Source organism: Diadema setosum, chromosome 1, assembly GCF_964275005.1.
Source record: "Diadema setosum chromosome 1, eeDiaSeto1, whole genome shotgun sequence".
Lineage (NCBI taxonomy): Eukaryota > Metazoa > Echinodermata > Echinoidea > Diadematoida > Diadematidae > Diadema > Diadema setosum.
In genome coordinates this window covers 37,655,429-37,681,386 of record NC_092685.1, presented here as the reverse complement: position 1 = coordinate 37,681,386, position 25,958 = coordinate 37,655,429, and the positions used below count along the sequence as shown (strand labels likewise).

Below are 25,958 nucleotides of genomic sequence, written 5' to 3'. Positions count from 1 at the left end.
ATGCTCTTTCATATTTCATAAGAGATTTCTCATTATCTCATCAAAAAATGTTAGAAACCTGAAATTAGGTCTCAACCTAAACTACTAGGACGATCCCTTTAAAGTGTTTGAATGAGTAACTGTACAATGAGACAATCCTATTCCATTTGCCATGTTCAGACTTCACTGAAAAATATGATTAGACTTGTATATAATCAGATGAACAGAGTAACAGAAGTTTGACAAAATCTGACATAATATTCTAGAAGAACAAAATATATGGGATCAAAAATGCACGTGTTTACATCCACTGATGATACAGCTGCAACTAAGTTGCCATTAGTGAGTTTATGATGTCGATGTATTTATGGTATCTCACGTAGGACTTTCAGATCTTCAACTGATGGTTTGTGCACAAACAAAATTCTAAATATCATGCTTCCTTTAATAGCAGGTACAATCCTTCACCCCTCATAAGATTCATATTGCTATGGTATGAGCGTCACAAATTACATTTTGATACAAATCATTTATAATCTGGTTCGGGTTTATAGAATTAGAACTGCCCAGTAATAAGTAGCATCTGCTGCTCCGTAAGAGTGCAGTGGGTACAGACTGACGGCGCAAGATATTGGGGAGAGTAATTTTAATAAAAGACCCTGTTTTAGGTTTAAGATACAATTTTTCTTCGCCTATAGATCAAACTGCCCCATAAATAATTTTGTTTGTGGTTTTGACTGATGGACTAAATGTTATTGTATAATATGTCCAGTGCATCCTGGCCCGATTTCAATAGAATTTCTACATAAAAAGCAGTAGTTAAGATCAGACGCACTGTTGTTATCCAATGTTCTTTTCTTTTCATATTGTCACACAAATCCAAGGTTTGAGGTCATTCCCTCTTTATAGTGAAACTGGCCGATGTATTTTCTTCTCTCTCTCTTGTTGTACTAGTATATGAAATGAAAAAACAAACATTAGATTTGCCCATTATCTCATTCTGTTATTATCTCCTCAGTGAGACCCCCATGTAGTGTTGTTGTTGTTGTTTGAATCGTTGTGGAACAATGGTTCTGAATGTGTTCGTAACGACGAAAATGTTATAGCTCTCAGAGCCATTTTTTAAAAGAAATATGTATACAATTTAAATGAGATTTATAAGTACTGCCCCATACCTCAATACCATAGATATGTGTGGCTGTATAAGAGATTTATACAAAATCACAAGAATGCGCTGCGGAACATACTGTCTTAATTTATACAACACTTTCCTTCGAACACATTTATTTACCAATTTAATGTGAGGTTTCCAAGTAAGATGACAATCAATCTGAGTTCCGATGAAGGATGCAACACTCACCTCATCAATGTCTGTGTCAGATAGTTTTATTGCACCCCTCATCGCAACTAACGCGTTTTCCTCTTATTACCATATAATTTGTTTCCTTTAAATTGATTGTAATTTTATTGGCATTACACCATGTTTGAACTTTATGCAGGTTTTCATTTACTTCATTCACATCAATATCTTTTTGGCGAGCAGCATTAGTATGAAAGATATTTGAATCGTCAGCAAACAATCTGAATTTAAAGAAAGAGGAAGAGCGTGGCAAATAATTTATAAATATCAAAAAGAGTGTAGGCCCAAAAACTGACCCTTGCTGGACACCACAAGTTATAGTCTTCGGTGTCGAGAATATTCCTTTATAAGATAGCAGCTGAGATCTGTTGGACAGATAATCAGCAAACCATTGAAGTGGAATTCCACGAATACCATAATAAGCCAGTTTACATAAAAGAATATCATGATTTATTGTATAAAAAATACCAAGTGTTATTTTTCCTTCATCAAGTGATGTCATTAGTGTATTTACAAGATCAATTAAAGACAATTACGTACTGTATCTTTTACGAAAGCCATGCATATAGGCCTACTGGTGTATATAAAGAATATCATTGGACTAAAAAAAAAAATCAACTATACCTGCTCAGTGGGATGAATAAATCTACGATATAATATATATACGAGCAGTGACTTGCATGTCAACTTAATTTTGGTATACAACAGGGGCCGCGGAACAGGGGGCGGGGTTGCACTCACACACACACACACACACACACACACACACACACACACACACACACACACACACACACACACACACATACACACACGTAACACACACACACACACACACACACACACACACACACACACACACACACACACACACGTACACACTTTTGGATCGTTTAAACAAAAATGATGAGAAAAAAATCGGGGAAAAAAATCACAATAGGCCTACCCATGATTTTGAAATTCCAAAGATTCCGGTGGGGGAGGGGGGTCTTGACCTTGACACATCCATTTCCCCCCCCCCCCCCCACACACACACACACACACACTGAAACACCCGTTCCGCGGCTGTACAAAGTGTGTATCATGTGTTACATTGGACTACTGATAGTACACGTGTACATGTATCACGCTCAAAGAGCTTTTCCCCATAAGAAAAATCTCTTTGATCACGCTCCACCACCCCTCCTCTTATCTAAACACATGAGGGCAGCATACACCCTGGGATCACTGCACCTTGCACACCAACGCACACATACACAAACACTGAACAACAGGCAGGAGCTGTGGAAATAGTGGACATACCGGGTACCGGCGGCGTCCACGTCCGGTCCACGCGCTAAGCAACGACTGTCAACAATCATGGCATCGCAAGCAGATGAGAAGGAAAGTGCTGGTAAGCATGCTATTTTCTGCCAAATTGAATAGATACTGTATCATTATATTTTCTTCCCTACCATCACCCAAATGTGCCGTTCCAAATGAAAGAGTTAAACTATGCGTCGATGTATGGTTATGCGTAATTTTAGGTGTCGACTGTAGCTGTTGTTAGTGTTACCGCTCCGCTCTTAGAGTCTTACTAAAACTGTTGATCAGGTAGAGCGAATGGTTATTTGCCAGTCTGTGTGCCCGTAGGCCAGTGGCAGTGGGCCGTGGACATCGTGTGGCAGCGAGATTCCAGTGCGTGACGTTACTAAACGAATCCACTTTCTACTAGTATAGAATCGACTGTGAGTGTGTTGTGCTAAAAAAGTGAGACATGCTGTAATAACCGCAGTTTCACATTATAAATTTCTACAGGCCTAGACCCCGGGGCGCTCCTTGTAAGTTGTACACTGCGTTGATTTGACATTGATGGGGCCATCTGATGGGGCTGGTCGCAGAAAGGGCCCTGAAATCCAAATGCATGTTGATTTGTGTTGATTTATGATACTGCCTACCCTCGCTCGACATCACTTTTGTGGTGAAACGAATATCTAGAGACATTCCATATATTTTTAACGATTTTTTTTCTTCCATTTTTCTTTTGTAGCATCAATTTTCAGCTCAGATTGGGTGCATTTTTTTTTTCTTTGCCTGTGAAAACTGAAAAAAAAAATGGCATAGATCTATCTGATCTTTGAACTGTATGCATGTCCCCTTTAGGAGGACCATGTTGGATTTTGGGTGAATTCACAAGCTTTTGGTGCCCAACATTCTATGGAACATATTAAAGTTTAACTAGGGCCTATGCATGCATGTATAGTTTGTAGAAAATGAACTGTAGATTTTTCACAAACACTGGTTTTTCATCACGTCAAGATTTTTGATACATAGAAATATCCACTGATTTCTCATGTGTTTGGAAGCAAAACTCGTTTGAAAATTCATGTTTGAGTATCTCTCTTATCTATGTGTCTTTACCCTCTACAGAATCCTTGTTAGCAGACATTCAAAAAAAGATAACAGATGCATTCGATATCTTTGATCACGAGTCCAACAAGACGGTGGATGTCAGGTAAATGATTCTAGATCACCTGTACTGACATTTGAAGCAAATTTCCCTAGCTACTTGTTTCTTACAAGGGACAGAATGAATGAAATTACTTGACACATAGCAACTTTGATAATATATATTTCTTCAATACACTGTACCATTGATTGTGCTTGATTTATCTTGTTTTTTGATATGTTATGAAGTTTGCGATTTGTGAACCAAAAAAAAAAAAAAAAGACTTATTGTATCCGTTAGATAATGAACAAATACATTATTTTTCGAGGCCTGTGTATGTCGTACTGATTAAGATAGTAGTAAAAGTCGTACCTGGTATATGTCATATTTTGTAGCTAGAGAAATTTTCATTTTGCTGTGAAACATTCTTTGAACTGTGTTACAAGGTGATAATAGAACTGTGTTAGGCATACAGTGTACGATGACATGAGTTTGCAGTTTTGCTTTTGATGGGTTGGTGTCAGGGATTATTTCCCTCACTGAGCAATTTGCAAAGAAATAAAAATCAAATAGAGGATAAGCAAATTACAGCCTATCGATAGTAGGAAGGGCATTATGGCATTGTCAGTTTCTATGTGTCAAACTCTTGACATTTTGCAAGTTGAGGCATTTGTATAATTTTTGCTTTTATTATTCAAGACTATTTATTCTTTACAAACCGATTGAATGTGTTCAATCTTGCATGTTGACAGGGAAATTGGGACGATAATCAGGTCTCTGGGCTGTTGTCCGAGTGAAGGAGAGCTTCATGACCTCCTGGCAGAAATGGAGGAGGAAGAGCCCACAGGGTACATCAGGTTTGATCGCTTCAAGCCGATTATGACGACGGTGCTCATGGAGAGAAAGTGAGTAAACAGAACATAGTTACATGAACAACATCTTCCATTTGCTCTGATGAAAAGGAATAAGATTACAAGTGTGTACATGCATTTTATATTGACTTCATCTTAGATCTCATCTTGCCTTTAATAGCAAAGCTGCATCAATCAAATATTGATGTATCATATTTTTTCTTTTGAGGATGCAGATGTAAGGTAACAATGTTAGTAACTCAATCCTATCAGCTGTTGTACTGATTACAACTCTTTTGCGAGTGGTATGTGTCTATATAGAAGGCTACTGGGGCGATCTTGTCAAAATCCCCAATACAATGAAGAAATGTGTGCAGTGACATACAGCTGTACATGACAATATCTTTGTAGCTTTTATCTGTGTGCAATAGAATATTATGTTGATGATGAAGTCTTGTATAGCGCCGGTATCCGCCAAGTCAGGCGCTCATGGCGCTTGCTCCAAAATAAATACATAACTCAGCTTAAATTTCATGGGTGCACTGCTTGTGATATGACAGTTAAAAAAAAAAAAATAAAAAAATTATGTGTTATGCAACTTCACATTTTTTCCTGTTATATTTCAAACTGCTTACCATATGAATTGTTTTCTTTTAATCAGCTAGTTTGCTTGAGTTAACAAAATCCTGAAGAATGAATAAGAATTCTGATTTTTCTCCTCCACCTAAGCCCGTGGTTCATTTCTGTAAATCCAGATTATGCCCTTATTCTTCATTTTGTTAAAGTAAAGGGGCATCCTTCCGCAGATTCCCTGAACTGATTCCACAACACAGTGGCTGCTAATAACAGAGAATACAAATGAAGTGAGCGAGCATGTCAGGTAGAATAACTTTCAAGAACATTGTTTCATATTCATATGATATCTGACTCTCTCTGTTCAAAGGTTCAAGCCAGCTCCAGAGGATCAGCTGATCAAGGCTTTTGAAGTTCTGGATGTGGAGAAAAAGGGTCACCTGACGGTAGATGAAATGAACAAGCTGATGTCAGAAGAAGGTTTGTTGATAGTGAATGGATCAATTTCAAAGTTAGAACTATCAATGACTCATTGAGGGTTGAGCTCTCTTAAGAATCAATAAAGTAGTTGTGTAAGAGTAACCCTACATGAACATACCCTTTGACTTATGCCCCTGCTAATCATTAAGGCTGCTAACTAAATATATTCTTGTGAAGAAATTTCAGCTGGAGTGCAGGTTAAGGAAACAATCAAATAAAGTTTGGGGAGTTTGCCATTAATATTTGCCACAGAGCGCCACCAATAAGTGTTTGGATAGCACATTTACTTTGCAAGACAGTTATTTGATTACAATATATCAGTTACAACATAATGTACAAATGAAATGGCCACAATTTCTTTTGATTTTGTTTCATTTTTGTCCTTTTTGGGGAATGTTTAGCTTTTAGAATGCAATATGTTGGCTGCTCTTGTTTCTAGACAGATTAAACTTCATTAGATGTCAAAACAGAAACAGGCTTGTATTCCCTCTGTACTTTCTTAGCATCTTGGACCTTGAAAGCTACATTTTTTCAAAGTGTTTAATGTTATACATGTACATTGTACCTATTGGTAGTTCCTCCGATACCCTCTACCACTGTGATAATTAAATTGCCGTGTTATTAAGGTCAAGTTTTCAAAACTACATGTATGTTGAACTCTCTTTCAGGGGAGCCATTCACCCAAGAGGAGTTGGAAGAAATGCTGTCAGCTGCTGTGGATCCCGAGAAAGGATACATCCTGTACAAGGACTATGCGTCGGTAATGGCCATTGATGATGGAGCGTAATGAAACTTCCACACTCCCCAGTGGCAATGCATTCTAAGCCAGGAACTGCCAATGGCCATGTGTATCAGTCTGTTGGACAGCAGGGAAAGGACAATGGCAGATGCCATGGACATATTTCCTTTTTTGACTGCATTATGCTGAAGTTATCATGAGAGAATAGTGCTGCCAAAAATGGGACAAGTGAATTATTGCATAACGACTGGATATACATACGGCATTTCATTAACTGTCCACAGAGCTGTATGGAGCAGTTCCTTGATAGCACCTTAGACTGCACCATGAAGCAACATATTTTTCCAAGTCAATTTCCAAATATTCATATTGTGTGTGTGTGTGTGTGTGTGTGTGCTACACAGTAATTTTCACAATACCTGTTTCTTGGTTGTGGTGTAACCTTGCCCTGACACACACTGTCATAATCATATGTACTTTCATGCAACATAATATATGTGAACATACATACACACACACACACACACACACACACACACACAAAATACATATGTAGACACTGGCACACACACACACTTTGTGATTTTGGGAAGATGTCACCAACCATTAATTTGCAGTTAGGAAGGAACATTCACATCACGGTTGTAGTAAAACCTTAATGTCTCTACACCGTATTTCATTCAAAATATTTGAAAATTCTCTTTCAAATGGATGTGTATATTTTATTTGTACATAATATAAATAAAATCATTATGATATGAATTTTTACTTGTGTTGAGTGTCAATTGCTGGTATGAAACACTACAATTTACATTTTGTAAACACTTTGAATATATCATTGGTTGAGAAAGATAGGGTGTTAAGGCTATACTAACCCTATGGTGTAAACGCCCTTATCTTTCTGAATCAATGATAAATGTATCTACAAGGGATTCTTTTTTTTTTTTTTGCTGTAAAAAAAAAAAAATAGATAATAGAAATAAACACTTGAGCTACATTAGGCTTGAATTCAAAAAGTTCTACATGTACAGTGGACTCCCATTATAACAAAGTCCTCAGGACTGGCAGTTTTCTTTCGTTATATCGAAATTTCGTCATAACAGAACAAATAAACAATAAAAATACATAGAGTGGAAAATGTTGCAGCCTGAATTTTTACTTCGTTGTAGCCGGAATTTTTTTACAACCGTGTTCGTTATAACAGGAGTGTACAGTTAAACTCGCCTAAGTCGACATCGCATATGTCGAATAATCGCGCAAGTCGATGATTTTAAAAAGTCCCGATTTTTCCCCATTGACTTATGTGTAATAATTCACTCACAAGTCAAATTTTGTAAGTCGAATACTCGCCTAAGTCGATGAAATTCCAAGAACACTTTCACGGAAAAACCATTAAATTCACTGTGCCTAAGTCGAATAAGATTTTATTGTGCAATAAATCACTCTCAAAATCACGAGACGCCAGTTTTTGTTTACATAAGAACTAGCCTGACCAGACAGGTGACAAAAAAAAAATGATCTAAAGTATCAAAATTCAAAGCGATCGCATGCGATTGTTGAACTCTCTTCGTGTTTGGAGGTCCTCTGGTACAGCCCTGTCGCGCTAGCGCTACGTACGTACAGCGACTGGGCTGTGTATAGTTGTGCGTACAGCGACTGGGCTGTGTATAGTCTGTGTATGTTTGCAGTCTGCGCTGTGCAGTGGATGGATCTAGATGAAGCTGCTGAGTTTTCAAAGCGGAGAGTAGGGGGAAAGTTACGGGCACGGGTAAATCAGAAGTACACCTCTACACGAATTTCAAGCCACGGCATGGCAAACTGGAATCAATCACTGCTCAAATATCGTTCATATTCACTTCCCCAAGGTTTAACAAGGGTGTAAAGTAATCGGACCTGTGCAAATGCTAATGCACTGTCCATGCAAAGTTAGCCGCGGCCCTGCCGGGCTACCCGTGCTGCGGCACACCTCTCTATGCAGCTCTCGGCTCCAGAGTAGACAACATACATGTACATTTATACATAATGTACGTGTGGTGTGACTGTTGTTAAGTTGATTTTTTTCGACTTACGCACAAGTCGAAACTCGCCTAAGTCGATGTGTTTTGCTCAGTCCCGAGAAGATCGACTTATGCGAGTTTAACTGTACTGTATTTGAATGAAGATATGCATAACAAATTAATTGTACAGCAGCATATCACAATGCCAGATTACCTAAAAATTAGCTTTAATATATATGTGTAGTCATGTGAAGTAGCAATCAACATTTATGTAAGTCACAATGTATGATAAAAATGGAATATTTGCGCATAGAAATTTGACATCCTCATATTTAGAGAACAACAGATGTGCCCTGTGCATAACAGATGCAACATGTAGTAGATAGGTAAACTCATATTCAAATGACTTTCAAGTTGAAGTCCACATAGTATCACAGTTGGCAAGTCAAAGGTAATCAAATGGTCAGACAAGTTTGACTGTATTTGGCTGACTTAACACATATACATTGTATATCAACTGAACTTTTACTGCTTTCATGAATTCCCCCCCCCCCCCATGAATATCGGTACTCTTATGCAACCCACATCCACCACTACAACCAGCACACTACACACTTATGTGGACAGTCCACGAGTCAAATCTTGTGAATAATTTGTTTTTTGTAATGAATTTTATTAAATTTCATCTTTGAATAACAACATTCAAGCAGCATTGCACTGAATCAATAACATGTTTGACTGCCATCCATCGCTGGGGCCATACCTGTCGTATCTCGATCAGCTAGTGGTCTTCACTTGCTGTAAGAGAAGTGCCTGAAATGACATCATCTTTCATTGGCTGTTTTCAGTATTTTACTGTGATGATCTCAATAGGCTCCTAATGCTGGCGACACAGATCCTATTCTCTCTCATCAACATACATATCAGATTGACCAAAGCCATGAACAGCCTCGACAGAAAAAATGGATTCCACAGTTTATGGTGGTCAAAGAAATATTCACAGAGTAAGCTCATTACATGTACAAGTTCGCTCCATGCAACCTATACAGTCACAGTTGACAGTCAGACAAACGTACGAGTAGACATCTGTTGTATGCATTGGACACTTGGCCTGACTACTTCATTGCATTAGATCATTACAATTGTAAAAAAAAAAAAAAGAAAAAAAAAGAAGAAGATTTACAAAAATCAACCATGTATCTCGGTTATTACTTCGCCACCTTCACTTCTTTATGACTGGCCCTTTGCATTTGTGGCTGTATAAGAAATCATTTGAATACATGTATCTGCATTTCACAAGACAGGGACTTACAATGGACTTGGAAATCTTTTATCCATTCCAAATGAGCTTGAAATCCTTGAAGCTTCAAGTGACTCTTACCAATTCTTGAAGTGTGCAGCCAGTCTACAAATATAAAGCACTTCTTTTTTTGAAATGCCTACTTGTATGACCTGAATGCAATCAAACATGAGGTAAATTTCCATGAGGGTTTTCATGCAAAACACATCCTTTTCAGATTACACTTTTCCAATTACACAAGTACTGGTATGGAGAAAGATTTGCCATCTTTGTATACTGATTATGGAGTTCCGTTGTCTAAAAATGAATTTCTATGTCTATAATAGACTTCACCAAGGGTTATTTTGATGCTAAGCCTTCCAGGCTTCCTTCTATTTGGCCGAACAATCTCTCTTTCACTCTCACTCTCTCTCTTTCTCCATGTCTTTCTTACAAGAGCTCAAGCAATCTCTGTCTCAACATGCAGGAATAATTCCTATGTGTATAACTTGAGGAACAGACTCATGATTCAAGAGGGCGTTTTTGCATGGAGCCATGCTTATGCATCTAGTATGTTTTCAATGTTGGAACAACAGATTCATGTGCTATGTCAAAAGTGGCCAAACTAATGTCAATCTCATTTCATCCTTTGAGTTGACTGTTGTTTTTGGCTGGTTCCGCCTGCTACATGAAGATTTTTCAGAAACAAAGTTTGCTTGCCAACAAACCTTGGAAACTTGAAAGTAAAAATTTGATATAATTTCATTTACAGTTTAGCTACCTTCAAATCAATGATTTTCATAATGAAGATGGAGGCAATCATCACACTATTCAACAGCGCCCTCTAGAATCCCTGGTCTGTGTACCTATAAAAACAACAACGGAGCACTGTGGAATGGACCACCATTATATACACACATAAGAGCTACTCGATGAAACTTTCCCTTGCAAACATAAATGGTCCATCAAGAGATTTACAAATGATGAATGATAGGCTTTTCAGTGGAAAACAGATAATTTTGATATTTCAGTCGCACGGACAATGTTACAACTTGGAAAATTCTGCCTTTGATTTCGTCATGCTTGCCATCACGCCCTTCATGACATCCTCTGTCTGAAGTCTGGCAGCATTCCAAGTTGCCTGTATATGAAAAAGAGAAAATAAAATAAGATAAAAGAGGAATAGATGCCATATTTCTGCATCATATTGTTCACGTCTTCAGTATAATACATATGTACATGTAAAATGTTCCCCTTTCAATGTACCACTTTCAAATCTGGATGTTTGCAGCAAGCCTTTACTGCACACAATCCACAACTCACAAGCATTTTTACAATCCCCTATTTCAACCACTTTCTCTTAAAATGATACATCAAAAGCACACAGGAAATTTCTCGCGACAGTTATGTGATTCCAAAAACACAGATTTCAAGCCCCCTAAGATGTGATATTCACTGCATCAATGTCACTGCACAATCTCGCATTACACATGTCTGAGATCACAGGCATACAAAGGAAGTCATAATACGTGTAATGGCCTGCCTTTTTGGATTTCTATTTCTATTTTCATTTTATTTTCTTTCTTTTTTTTTTTTTTTGGGGGGGGGGATAGGGGAAGAGGGGGGCTGTCATAAAATCTAACCCTCCCGAGGACCACATGTTCTAACAGCACTCAAAGGACAAGTCCACCTTCATAAACATGAGGATTGAGTGAATGCAGCAATGTTAGTGGAACACATCAGTGAAAGTTTGGGGAAAATCAGACAATCCATTCAGAAGCTATGAATTTTGAAGTTTCTGCTCAGTCACTCCTGGATGATAACGACTACTACAGCTTGTGATGTCACATTTGTAGAACGAGACACATTTGTAGAACAGAAGGCAGGGGAATAATATTATATTGAGCATAAATCCGCGACAAGTTGAGGAAATGTGCACTTTTTTCAAAATTTTGTGAAATTCTCTTTATATTTTCCTTATATCATTCTACCCATGTGACAGCATACACTGTAGTAGTCTTCTCATCTAGCAATGACTGCGCAGATACTTTAAAAATTCATAACTTTTGAACGGATTGTCTGATTTTCCCAAAACTTTCACTGATGTGTTCTACTAATATTGCTGCATTCACTCAATCCACATGTCCATGAAGGTGAACTTGTCCTTAAAAAACCTATTATGTGAATGTATAGGAGATCAGTGTCAATCAATACATCTTGCTTCATTCACATAATACTAAAAAGGAATTCAAAATCATCAAAATCGACAACAGAGCAAACACAGAGATTCCAACTTTGTAAACAGCACTGCAGTATTTTGAGGGCTGAAAAGAGGCATTTTGATTTTTTAAAAATAGTATTTTATACCTTTCCTTCAATAGACATATGTAGCAATACAGTTTGGGAGAAACTGTAATTTCTTTGAAACTTGCAGTATTCATCCCCAAAAAACAACAACACCAAGCAAACAAACAAACAAAACAAAGACAGTACAAAATACTGCAAAAAGAAAAAAAAAGTAACGGCTGGAATCTCTGCAAACACAGCACTTGATGTTCCACTGTAAAACAGAAATTACTGTTCATGAATGACAAACTCACTGCATAGTCAAAGCTGTCTGCGATGCTGTGATCACGGCTGTAATTCAGGTTGACCTTTGTACCCTGTACAGCAACAGGGCTCTTGCTGGCAATGTCTGCTGCTAACTCCATGGCCCCGCCCAGCATTGCTTCATGGTCCGAGTAAACGCGACTAAAAAGAATAGAACAAAATCATCTATAACCCGTATGTCATGTCTATCATTCAAGTACTTCACTCTCTCACCACCCTAACTACTTGAAACTGTTGGTCGAACTGTTGCAAAAAGAAAAAGAAAAAGATAAAAAAGATTAAAGGGATGATATAGTTTTGGTTGAGATGGGGCTTCAGGTTTCCAACTGTTTTGTGAGAGAATGAGAAACCTCTTATGAAATATGAAAGAGCATAATTCTAAAAGGAAATCAAAGTTTATTTGATGAAAATTGGTTTTGAAATGGTTGAGATATCCAAAACAGTGATTCTAATAAAAGGTGGGACCCACCTTTGAACAGGATTGCTTTGTTTTACTTTGTTTTTGGATATCTAAGCCATTTCATAAACATTTTTCATCAAATAAACTTTGAATTCCTCTTAGAATTGTATGCTCTTTAACATTTCATGAGCAGTTTCTAAATATCTCGCAAAAAGTTTAAAACTGAATCCTCATCTCAACCAATACTATATCATCCCTATCAGGGGCGGATCCAGGGAGGACCACAACCGGCGCACGCCCCCCCTTTATTTTTTGTTGAAACAAAAGAAATAAAAAGAAAAAAATGGGGGGAGGGGTGCGTGCGCCCCCCCTTTATTTTTGTAAACACGCCCCCTCTTTACGAAATTCCTGGATCCGCCCCTGCCTATGAACAATCATCCATTTCAAAACCACAAAATACTTGAATATAGTATGTCACTCTCATTCTGACCTTTTTCACCGTTCCCTGCACGTCAAATCATTCTTCGTACACGAACTTTGCAATGAGAACGCATGTTGACTTGTGTTCATTCATAATATCCTCAACATAAATGTGGCCAAATGAATATTTAAATATGTGCGATATCTTATAATAATCTTTCTACGATATTTTCCTTGAAATCGCTTGGATATATATAACAAAAAACGTTCCAAACCAAGATTCTGCCTGTGAAATCATCAGTCAATCATCGATAAGCACTGACATGATTATCAAAAGACAATAGCTTGAACTGAACATTAATCAATTTCATTGTTCCTTTCAATGGCTGGGCAGCACATGGCTGTGCGGCAGTGTCTTCCAGTTGCTAAAGTACAGGCGACTCACGTCATAGCAGAGTCTTCAGGACCAGTAATTTTTTTTCGAAATCGAGACACTGAAATTTGTTATAACTGAAGAAATATAGTGTGTACAGATATCATATACAATGTAGATAATAATTTTGCAACCTGAATTTTTACTTCATTGTAACAAAATGCCACTATAACTGTGTTTGCTATCAGGGGAGTGCACTGTGCATTTTTTCATGTTTAGAAGGCTTTAGTGAAAGTACAGTGCACTCCCATTATAATGAACACTGTTATAACGAAATTCTGTTACAACGAAGCAAAAATTCAGGCCGCAACATTACCCACTCTATGAATTTCCATCGTCTATTTGTTTGGTTATAATGAAATTTGCTGGTCCCAAGGACTTCTTTATAACGGGAGTCCACTGTAATGGCAACATTATAAAAAGAGCAGTGATCTTTGGGGCATCCTTTCCTCACCTGACGAGGCCGATCTCCCGGGCCTCCTTGGCGTCAAACCTCCGTGCCGTAAAGCACAGCTCCCTCAGGAGGCTGTCATTGCCCGTCTTGTGAGGAAGCCACTGAAGGACGCCCACATCAGCTGCCAGGCCTAGGTCAGTCTCCTGCGATAGATTACACACATACACACACCCACACACACGTTGGGAATCATGCTCAAGTTGACAGTGACATCTGTTTATCCACCAAATGCAAAAGTTACTCTGACATATAATTCAGATAACAAAAACAAAGAAATTTTGACTAACCCAGATTGACATCATATTTGACTTGTTAGTGCAGATGAAACAATCATACCTTTGATGCCATTTGCTTGGCATTAATTTGCACAAGTGAAGCATGCACAAGCAATATTGAAGTTACTTTTTATGTATTCAACCTTGCTTCTACTTCACTGCTATTATTATTAAAAACAAACAAACAAACAAACAAACAGACAAAACTTCTTTTTTTGGAAAAGCCTGAAGTAATGAGCATCAATATTGTTGTTTTTGTATGGGAATGAATGGTAGAGGGAAAGTGCACTGACCTTTACTTGGAACCATGCATCTTCTGTACACACCCTGATGTCACATCCTGAAATCATACACATGCCTCCTCCGAGACACCCACCGTGTACAGCTGCAATCACCGGTTTGGGGCACTGCAGAATAGACACACATATTTTGCCCATTGCTGAAATGACCATACAATGACATGTCTAAAGATGTTGGTCTTTTGGCAAACATTTTATCTTAACAAATTTGTGAGCATGTCACATCACAGATTCTTTGTTTCAGTCATGTGAAATGAAGCTGCACAAAAAAAAAAAAAAAATTCTCATGGCATCTCCAAATGCCACATTTTCTTTTAATGGGTATGAATAGTATGAAAGCAGTACAAATTCACATTCACACAAAACTTTGGCAGTCATACTCCTCTCAAAATTGTGAAAAAAAAAAAAATCAAAGAGAAAAAAAAATCAGGCAACTTTTCCAAGACCGTTTGCCTGATCTGGAAACATTCGACATATATCAATCAGTTTAAAACATACTGTAAAACGAGGAATGTTCGTGTGCTTTCTAATTTTGCGCATAACGCGAGCGGCAACATTCGCGAAATTAAAATGCACGCGAAAGTTCTTGCCTACTCTATACCATGCATTAGATGTCAGTGGCAAGTCCCAACTAGAAATGTCGCTTTGGCGACTGGTATGCCTCCGCCATAATGCATGATTTTCCCAATAGGTCTAGATAGTACATGTGGACAGTGTGTGATTACATTTTCACAAAATTGGCAAAATATTGGAATGACAAGTATGTCACAAATGTGTTGAATGTTCACCTTCCTTGACGTAGGTTTAATTGGATGAATAAGAGAGCATGTATCTAGGGATTTAAGGACTTTAACTTGACTTTGACCCATTCATACATTTAGGCATTGAGTAATTTTCAAGGTACAGGTGTGGAGAAAAAGTGCAATTTCTGAATTGAATAGTAAATTGTTACCATTTTCATCTGGCCCTTGACCCTAAAATTCATAAGATAATTACTTTCATGCAGGTAGAACATGCATAATATGTACTAAGTTTCAAGGTAACTTGAGCCACTTCCGAGATATGGAGGAAAAAGTTAGTTCAGCACTTTCACTTGATCTTTGACCTTTTGACCTTTGAGGCAAAAAGAGAAAAAAAAAAACTTTCCAGAGAATTTCTATTAGGTTACACACGCATACACCAAGTGTAAAAAAATAACCCTGCTGGCATTGCATAAATATGAGGGTAATAGTAAAATTTTGAAGTCTTGCACTTGACCTTTGACCCCTGACCTTTGACCCCATGAACCCTACATTCTCTAGATAATCACTTCCAGTCAGTACATGTATATACTATGTTCCATGAAGATACCTTGAACAATTTTCCAAGGTACGGAGAAAAAAAAGAAGTTTTAATATTTTTACTTGACCTTTTGACCTTTTGACCTTTGACCTCATGACCCAAACTTTCACCAGAGAATCTTAATTGGGTAATACATGTATACACTAAGTTTCAAGAAAATATCTTCAGGCATTCAATATATATGGTGGAAATAGTGAAATTTTATGTATTTGACCTTGACCTTTTGACCTTTGACCTTGAGCATGTGCACCCAAAAGTTGATAGGCACAACTTCACCCCCTAATACACATACATGCCAAGTTTCATTAGGATACCTCAACAGGTTTCGATAGTTACCTTGTCCACAAAATTCATTACGGACGGACGGAAGGACGGACGGAAGGACGGACGGACGGACGGACGGACGGACGGACAACCCGAAAACATAATGCCTCCGGCACCACTTCGTCGCGGAGGCATAAAAATTTCTTGCTGCAAGAAAAGCCGTTTCCTCCAATTCGGGAAATTTTTGTGCCACGAATATTTTTCATGTTTTACAGTATACCACAGTATATGAAATTAAAGTGTCTCGGGCACTTTGGCCTGCAACATCTGCAATTCATAACTCACAATACATAATCATATTGACTACAGTGATCTGCAATGAAACCTGAAATTACCTTAGGGCTGCTTAAAGCTGAATTACCTTTTCCAGAACAAAGAATGTCTCTTGGTAGTCCTTGACCTTGTTTCTGATTCGTTCAGCAACACGAGCCACATCTAATTCGCTATCTCCACCAGAACCTTGCATCAATTCAGCATTGTCCTGGATGTCAATACCTGTCAACACAGAGAATGAGCTCGAGGTGCATCATATCTACAGTTTTTTTTGCAAAGCTGGTGCAAAACTCAAGAAACAGATAACCACATAAAGATGTGAAACATAAGCAGGCGCCATGGCATAGTAGATAGGACTCCCGACTCCAAATGGAGGACCCCAGTTCAATTCCCACCCAGTCCTTACACCCTTAGACAAGAAGTTTTTACCAACAAAGTTCCTCTCTTTCCAGGTGTATAAATGGGTACCTGGTGATGCTAGGGTAATAATAATGGCAGGGCCCTCTAGCATGCAACTACTACAGCAGTGGTGACACTGAACAGGCTATCCTGTATAAAGAAGACCTTATCATAACTATCATTATTATCAAAATGAAATTATTACAAAAAATCAACATGCAAAGATTGAGAGGAAAAAAGAAATGCCTCACTCCTAATTCTCTACTTCAAAAGGTATTGTAAACCCAAAATGTTCATATGCATTTTTATTTCATGAATTTTGAGAGAGCCATATTTCAAGCTGTGAAAGTATCTTGCTTTAGAGTATCATCTATAAGACTCCATACCAAAGCATCTATCAAACAACAACTCCCATCTGGACCCCCAAGAACCCCAGACTCTGATCATACAAACACGTAGGCCCTACATGTGTATGGCATGTGCACATCAAAAGCACCAAGCACAACCTCCCCTGTGGTCAGGGTCTAGGGTTCAATCTCTGCGTTATAGATGCTCCCTGGCGCAATCCCTGAAACAAAATGTATGTGACAAATCTAGAGTTGGGCGGGAGAAAGCTAAACTCAAGTGGAAGAAAATGCATCACAAGCAGGAAACACGCAGCTAGAGTGGGCGAAATTCCAACTCAAGTGGGAGATCTCCTGTCAAAATTGGGAGAGTTGGAATCTCTAGTATCATGCCCTATTGGTAGAATGCAATGTCACTGTCTGGGCATTGGAAGCATTGTGCACAATACATTCAACCTTTAAGTCAATCACACTGAATGGACAAAATAATCTGAAGCAAAATACCAGTTGCCTGGCACAAAATGCACACATGGCACTCAAATAAAACCCAACAGTGTGATTAATTTACAAGAAGAACTTTAACTTCATAATGCAGCATACAAGTAGTATGGAGGTGGTGAGAGCCTTCCAGTGGGCAACATCAACAATGCCCAGAAAAGCAGTCCATATCTCTATAATATTACACACAACAAGCAAAATCTTCACACGCATTTGTTTTCCCTCCAGTTTCATGTTGCACAAAATGCCATGAAATATCCACTTTTGAAGTATTTCGCCTGGTATTTTTCAATTTTTAACTTGATTGGACTATCATTACCTGCTGAAAACATTTTCCCTGCTCCGGTCAATAAAACAACTCTGCAGTCCTCGTCTCTTGCGATTATGTTGAAACATTCCACCATCTCCCTGTGAGGAAACAGTCAAGCGAAAATTATCGATACCTATGAAATGCAGCATGCTAAATACTGGCATAGATTGAAGGCCCCTCATGAAAATCTTTGAAAATGGAAAAAGCAAGAAATCTGACTTGAGATTACTATCATCTCGAGAGACTGGCAAGAAAAAAACAGTAGCTCATTGCAACAACAACAACCACAACAAAATGCAACTTGCATACTTCCACTTGCCATAAGTCATGGTCACAGTGACTACAATTCAATTATTAAACATTTTACACTTTCATACATTCTGTAGTATTCACTTAAGATTCTTAAAAGACAAGTTCACCTTCACAAACATAAGGATTGAGAGAATGTAGCAATATTAGTAGAACACATCAGTGACAGTTTGAGAAAAATTGGACAATCGATGCAAAAGTTATGAATTTTTAAAATTTTTGCGTTGGAACCGCTGGATGAGGAGACTACTAAGGTTCGTGATGTCATATGAGTACAACAGTATAAAGAAAATGTAAAGAAAATTCAAAATATTTTCACTTTTTTCGCATAATAAAAGAGCACTTGACTTGCCTCTTTCTAAAGGCAATGGGAATAATATTACCCATAACATATGTCAGTAACGAGTCGAGGGAACAATGTACTTTTTTCAAAAGATTAAATTTTGTGAAATTCTCTATATTTTCCTTATATTGTTGTACACATGTGACATCATACACTGCAGTTGTCTTCTCATCCAGCGGTGACTGCACAAAAACTTCAAAAATTCATAACTTTTGAATGGATTGTCCGATTTTCCTCAAACTTTCAATGATGTGTTCTACTAATATTGCTACATTCTCTCAATCCTTATGTTAATGAAGGTGAACTTGTCCTTTAAGGTCTTCTCGTGTGACCCAATTACAGAATCACTTTCTTGATGCTATAGCAGTTGGCAGAATTTAATGATGTTACCCTGTTTTCTCCTAATTTTTCAAAATTCTCAAAAATATCAGTTATCCCATGCATCATCTCATAAAGCTAACAACTGAAAAGGTTGCATACTATGCCATTAGTTCATATGATTACCATGACATTAACTTTGAAAGCTTTGTCAATGTCATCCTTACTTGAGCACATTGCTTAAAATCAAATCAAACTGCTGGATAATTTCAAAACTACTCAAACAAGGTAAAAAAAAACTCTGACTGTCGACAGCTACATTTATGGAGTTTGATCTAATAAATAGAATATGACTTCAAGACCTTTCCATCAAACAACAGATTGGTGTGTAGTTCAAATGACGATGCTAACCAGGGGCAGATCCAGGAATTCCGTAAAGGGGAGGCACCTTTCAGGGGTGTATCCAGGATTTTTTCTGGGGGGGTCGTAATCAAAATTTTTGGACCTTTACCTTTGCGAGGGAGCGGAGCGACCGAGAGGGGGGAGGGTGTGGGAGGGGGGTGTCCCCCCTCCCACGGTACGGAGTTTTTGAATTTTATATCTTAAAATGGGGCCATTTGGTGCATACAAAAGTGACTTTTTCGGCATGGCAGTGCGGCTTAGAAATAAGGTAAATTATGGCATATTAAAATAAGTTACAAAATTTACGAGGTTTTTGACAATTTGCTGGAACACCGGTCACTTTTTTTTTCCCTGTTGTAGGCCTGTATAGAGTAAAAAGCCCTCAAAAAACAAAAATGTCTTTACAAAAAGTGGACCTTTGAAAATTTGGGGGGTGCTACGACCCTCCCGACCCCCCTTGCATACACCCATGCCTTTGCAAAATTAAAGGTGGTGGTGCTGGTGGGGGGGGGGGGGGCACATCCCCCCCTATTTTTCTCTTTATTTCTTTTGTAAAATAAAGAGGGGGTGCACGTCCGGTGTGCCCCCCTCTGGATCCGCACTGCTAACATACGTAACTGTCCAGCACAGGGTTCCATATTGGTAGAAGTGGTCAGAATTTGTAGCACAAAGAAAAGAAAAAATCATACAAATGCTTGAAACAGGAGAGAAAGATCTGACGACACAATTGTAGCACTTTTCATGATAACAAAGTTTGACATTTATTAGATATATTGCCATATAGTACCATATTCATCATCTACATGCCTGCTCTAAACATAAACCAAGAAGCAGTTGTTTTTTGTTTGTTTTAAATAGCAAGATTACCTAGATATATAACAAGTAGTAGTAGTACTAGAAATTCATTTATATTACCTCCAGAAAGCTTTGTTCATTGCATTTCGCTTCTCTGGTCGATTCATCTCAACCTTGTATACAAATTCTTCAGGACTGGTTACGACCAGCGTCTCAAAGTTGTATTTTGACATGGCTGCGGCAGACATGTTCCTCACAAGGCTCTGAGTTGCTGCAAAGCCTCCTGCAACTGAGTTGTTTTTTGTTTGTTTTTTAGCAGATTACCTAGACATATAACAAGTAGTAGTAGTACTAAGAAATTCATTTATATTACCTCCAGAAGCTTTGTTCATTGCATTTCGCTTCTCTGGTCGATTCATCTCAACCTTGTATACAAATTCTTCAGGACTGGTTACGACCAGGTCTCAAAGTTGTATTTTGACATGGCTGCGGCAGACATGTTCCTCACAAGGCTCTGAGTTGCTGCAAAGCCTCCTGCAACTGATGAAAACAAACAAACAAACATGGATGTTCAGGAAGACTCTCTGTACCTTGGTCACAAAGTGAATTTCCCAACAGCTTGCTAGCAGTTGAGTTGTTGCATAAATTATATAAATTCACTTAGCAAGAAAGCTTTGTTGTTTTGCAGACAGGAATGAAAAAAAAAAATAATAACAAAAACAGCTCACTTGGGAAAAATCACAGCAGCATAGCTATTCAGTTCTACACTTCATGCAAAAAAAAAGGGCAATGGAATGAGATTAGTTCTTCATGAGAAGTCTGCTCTTTTTTGTATATTTCTCTACTGATTATCTCTAGTACTGGGGTTCAGATTCCTAAAACAAACTGACTACTGTACTTTAGTTGTTGTAGTCTGCAAATCCACTCTGCAATTTGGAGATACTCATTTCCCAGTGGGTGAATAAAGTATGTTAACATTTGATCATTATCTTTTATTCAGTCCATGTCTATTCAATTTTTACATCTGGGTAAATCAAGGTCAAAATCTGAAACAATCCTTGATGAGGTATTACTATGAGGTGACCTCATCATAATGTATAAGGACTAATACTGGTACGAGCTGAAATTTTCGCGGTGGTTTTATTTTCGCGAATTTCGCGAATCGCCTTTGAACCGCGAAATAACAACACGCGAAAATAACAACGTGCTAATAGCTAAGTTCAGTTAGACCCTCGCAACCGCGAAATTAACATGTGAAAATGTCCTCCAAGTAGCAATTCGCGAAAATATCTGTACGCGAAAATTTCAGCTCGTACAGTAGCTGAACAATATGATGACAAAGTTGGGGACACAAAAATATTTCTGGGTGTTTACTGGGATATTGTGTGAGGTCTAATTGATGCAGGGGCCACAGAATGTGTGTGTGTGTGTTTTTTTTTTTTTTTTTTTGGGTTTTGGGTTGTTGTTGTTTGGTTTTGTGTTTTTGTTTTTTTTTGGGGGGGGGGGGGCATGGGGGAAGTGGAGGTTAGAGTTTGGGGGTGTCATGAGTAGTGCTTCCCTGAAAGCCTCAAAGAATTAGTGAGGTACAGTCCTCAAAGTGAATGCACTTTTTTGAATCTTTTTTTTAAGTATCTGTTAATCAGGGATGGTACATTGTACATGTAGGTATTGTCGGCAATGGGGGGGTGGGGGGAGGGGTTGAGGTGTCCCCCCTTCTTAACTTGTTGGAAATATTATGTGTCTGCAAACCTGACCAAAGGTCTTTCTTTACTGAAAATTTTGAAAATATTCCCTTAAAATGTGCATAGATCATTGAATATCAATTCGGAATGCAAAAGCTCCCTCATGTGGGACTGACAGCCACAATGACAGTACGGTATGAATACTTGGTAGAGAAAGATGGCGATTGTAAAACAGACACTATTTTCAGATATTCCAGAAAATTCACAACAAAAACTTACTCATCAAACAAAGTTTTATAGCACTTAAATCAATAAGTGTAGCCAAATGAATAGGACTTGGAGGGCTTCGCCACAGAACAATATTACTTTTGAATGACAACATGACCTTCAGGTTCAGGTCGCATCCCATGTTTATTCTTCACTCAGTGCTCATTACTAGTATGAATTGGGAGCATTCTCGATTCGTGGAGAGACACACATCATAGGCCCTATGCCAGCATGTATACTTTGACTAGTTTGAGCAGTGATAGATGAGCTCTCTCAAATCAAAATCTCATCTCAATACAAATGCGAAATTAAGACAGCAGAGCTGAGCTGCGACGTAAATGTATTCATCGGGGTGGTGTTGTGTTGGACGCCCAAACCTCAGGCGTGTTGGAGGTAGGTAGGCCCTGCTAGCTGCTGGTGGTACCTGCTAGTAGATTTCTACAGTAGTTGTGCAATGTGTACGTTGGCGTAATTGTTATTTCTAAGCCGTGAACGTACAATCTCTAAAATACACGATACAGTGCTGAACAGAAACCAAACTTACGGAATTTTCCTCGACATGAGGTTGATAGTAGTGAACGCACAAGACGATTCATCGTGGATTAAGTGTTGACTGCTCCGACTCACGCTCACGGTCTCCTTCGCTTCCGTTGTGTGTCCCTTCACAAATCAAGCGACAACCCCGACGTCGACCGAGCGTGCGCTTTTCTGTAGGGGAGCTCATGAGGGGGAGCTCTACCGAAGAGGCTCTATGAATGCTCTCTCAGTAGGGGGGGGGGGGGGGGGGGGGTCCAACGGGAGGGGTATGGGGTTGCAGCCGGGCCGGAGGCGGGGGCAGGGAGGGACAGGTTTGACATCTACTGCTTCTTTTTTTTTTCTTTTTTTTTTATAGCTGAGCAGGGATGGCATCCATTATACGAGGACCCTCCTTCCCTTTTCGTCGAGCTACTTTAGCAAAGATCGTACGATCTTTGCTATTTAGAGTATTTAGTACATGTACCATGATTGTGAGTGTACACCTTATATTTCCTGTAATAGTTGTATCAGAACATTTCAACTCACGCGTCTAAATGAAGCAGCAAGAAGGGGTGGTGGCGATGTGATATTCTATTCTACATAAAATATTAGGGCCTACACAGCCGTGATGCTTTTAATAATTGTTTTCTTCTGTCACACATTTCCTTAAAAAGTGAACTAAACAAGAAGAATAAAGACAATTTTGGAAGAGTAACCCTCTCGGAAAGATCAATTGCAGGCTGGAAAAAGATTATATTTGTGCACAAAGCTTCTTGAGAAATAATTCTTGGTATAAGGTTGATAAAATTAAGTTTCTGCGTAACAACTTAAACCGTTTCACAATCTCTGTTTTGAGAAAAAATTCACAATAAAAAAAAAAATCTTTTAAAAATCAATATACATTAATTGCATTTGATGGTTAGGCCATGTTGGCCGAGGAACGGGGGTGGGGGTGGGGGGCTCGCCCTCCCCTCCCCACTTTTTTTTTTTTTTTAAACCCCGGAAGCACTTTTGAAAACGTGGCCGCGGTGAGGCCTACCTACAACTTAGTGCAATTACTAATATACCTGTATATGTACAATATAGCACATAGTCATTCAAAAAAAAAAAAATATTAATAATAACTTTATAATGATCTATAAAGCAACAAATAAGATTTTGGAAGCTCATGGAAACCTACTTTCTCCTAAATATCATCTTAAAGTTATTATCATTATTATTATTGTTATTATTATTATTATTATTATTATTATTATTATTATTATTATTATTATTATCATTATTATTGTTTTATTATCATATATATCATGAGCCTCTAGATTAGCGCATACTACAATGGATGTTCTCTACAAATCATTGCATGATATAACTCTCATCTTCTTCACCCGTCACACATTAATCACAAAAGCATATTGACAAATTTCATTCAAAATAACAATAGGAATTAACGTATTAACATATAACACATGAAAGTTCAACCTTTTAAACCTTTTAAACCTTTTTGTAAAATGTTGAATTTAACACTCAAAATGGTGGATTTACGTGAATTTATGTGATTTATGTGAATTGGTATAATATATGAGTACAAGATTTTGTAAAAGGTTGGATGAGTAAAAAATCTAAATAAAATATGAATTTACCATTTCAGTTTTTTTTTTAGAGTTGTACGCAGTAAATATGCACGTAACATACCCCCCCCCCATAAAAAAGAGAAAATAGTAGTATATGGCATTTTACTTTTATGGCGCTATTACTATTCATATCATTACCGTAAAATATATCACTTGTTTTATTCATACTGTTTTCATAAGCCTACTATATACTATAGTATTTTGATTTCAGAGGTAATATCAAATTCTTGGCAAAGTTCTCGTGAAACTTAAGGTCGGAAATACAGATAAGAGCTATAGGCTATATAGTCCTCTTTTATCCCAGCGGACTGCCAGGGGACATGACAATAGTAGCGAGCATACATGGGTGCGCTTGAGCGAAAATGAATTTGCTGTCCTCCGCCCCTCCCATCACCAACCCCCCCCCCCCCAAAAAAAAAAAAAAAAAAAAACACACCAACAACAACAAAACAAAACAAAGACACGGTTATGGCCAAGGAGGTACTCCTTGGTCAATACGAACCTGCCAACCTGCCAAAAAGTCTGGATTCTTTGCCCCCTTTTCTCATTTCCTTTTTAGGTTTAAACTGTGTGCTACCACTTTCCCTCTTTTCCAATCTCTTCCTAGCTCCTGCTTCTTTCTTTTTTTCTCTCTTTCCATTATTCTTTCTCTAATGCCTTCTCTTCCTCATCTAGCTTTTTCATTCTTTCTTCCTCCTTCTTCTTCCTGCCTACTCCGCAACTTCATTGCTTCACCTTGCCTTATCCTCCATGATTGATCGCCAGTTCTTCACATTCTAATGTTCTTCTTGTAACCTGCATTTTCCTTTCATTCTCCTTTATAATTTCCTCTCCTCCTTGATCTTCCCCGTATCATTATTATCATCACATGACCACCACAACCACCAATCTCACTTTATACTCCTTCCTCCTCTTCCTCTCCTGGTCACTCGCTCACCAACTCCACCCTCCCATGATCCCTCATCCTTGTAACATTATGATAGGTAATCTATGACATGTTTGTCTGATTTCCGTCATTTTCATTTTCATTTTGTTTGTTTGTTTGTTTGTTTGTTTTCTAAGGGGAGGGGGTTGGGTAAGTTTTGTTTGATCTTATCACAAGCGATTTCAAGTACGGTACTCAAGAAGCAGGAGATTAAAGGGCGACGCGACGCGACGGCACCGGTCAAATCTCATCGTCTCGCACGTAATCGTACATGGCGCGGCGTGGTGCGTTCGTAGTGTAGGACGATCTTTGCAGGGAGGTGTGCTTCCCACCTCCCTGGTAGGACCTCTTTCCTCGTCACGTAGCCGATTGACAGTTTAATGCAATACGTAGCAAAGTTAGGATCTTTGTACGCGTAGCTCGTAGGCGCAAAAGATGCAATTTTAAAGGGGCCCTGAAATCCAATGCACGTTGATTGTGTTGATTTATGATACCCTCAACATCACTTTTGCGGTAAAACAAATATCTGGAAAACATTCCATATATTCTTAACGATTTTTCTTCGATTTTCTTCAGATTACTTGGGAACGCCCACAAAAAAAATCCTTCCAAACCAATCAATATATTATTCTTGAGATGACATTATCTAATCATTGCTAGAGTCTGAAATGTTTAACAAAAGACATTGGAATGCACCTTCCTCT

The 25,958-nt window shown here is 38.3% G+C and overlaps 2 protein-coding genes across 2 annotated transcripts; one reads left to right on the top strand and one right to left on the bottom strand.

Moving 5' to 3' along the window:
• The first annotated feature begins 2,604 nt into the window (after nucleotides 1-2,604).
• LOC140230215 (dynein regulatory complex protein 8-like) lies at nucleotides 2,605-6,934 on the top strand. Its single transcript, XM_072310398.1, has 5 exons — nucleotides 2,605-2,732; nucleotides 3,749-3,833; nucleotides 4,520-4,672; nucleotides 5,562-5,671; nucleotides 6,340-6,934. The coding sequence occupies exons 1-5, from the start codon at nucleotides 2,699-2,701 to the stop codon at nucleotides 6,456-6,458; spliced, it is 501 nt and encodes a 166-aa protein (XP_072166499.1). The 5' UTR covers nucleotides 2,605-2,698; the 3' UTR covers nucleotides 6,459-6,934.
• Nucleotides 6,935-9,068: 2,134 nt separating this feature from the next.
• Nucleotides 9,069-22,808, bottom strand: LOC140230205 (delta(3,5)-Delta(2,4)-dienoyl-CoA isomerase, mitochondrial-like). Its single transcript, XM_072310388.1, has 8 exons — nucleotides 22,727-22,808; nucleotides 20,354-20,522; nucleotides 18,076-18,164; nucleotides 16,604-16,737; nucleotides 14,572-14,685; nucleotides 14,004-14,146; nucleotides 12,287-12,437; nucleotides 9,069-10,827 (listed from the first exon to the last, which is right to left on the bottom strand). Exons 1-8 carry the CDS (start codon nucleotides 22,776-22,778, stop codon nucleotides 10,732-10,734), a joined length of 948 nt encoding a protein of 315 aa, XP_072166489.1. The 5' UTR covers nucleotides 22,779-22,808; the 3' UTR covers nucleotides 9,069-10,731.
• Nucleotides 22,809-25,958: the final 3,150 nt, after the last annotated feature.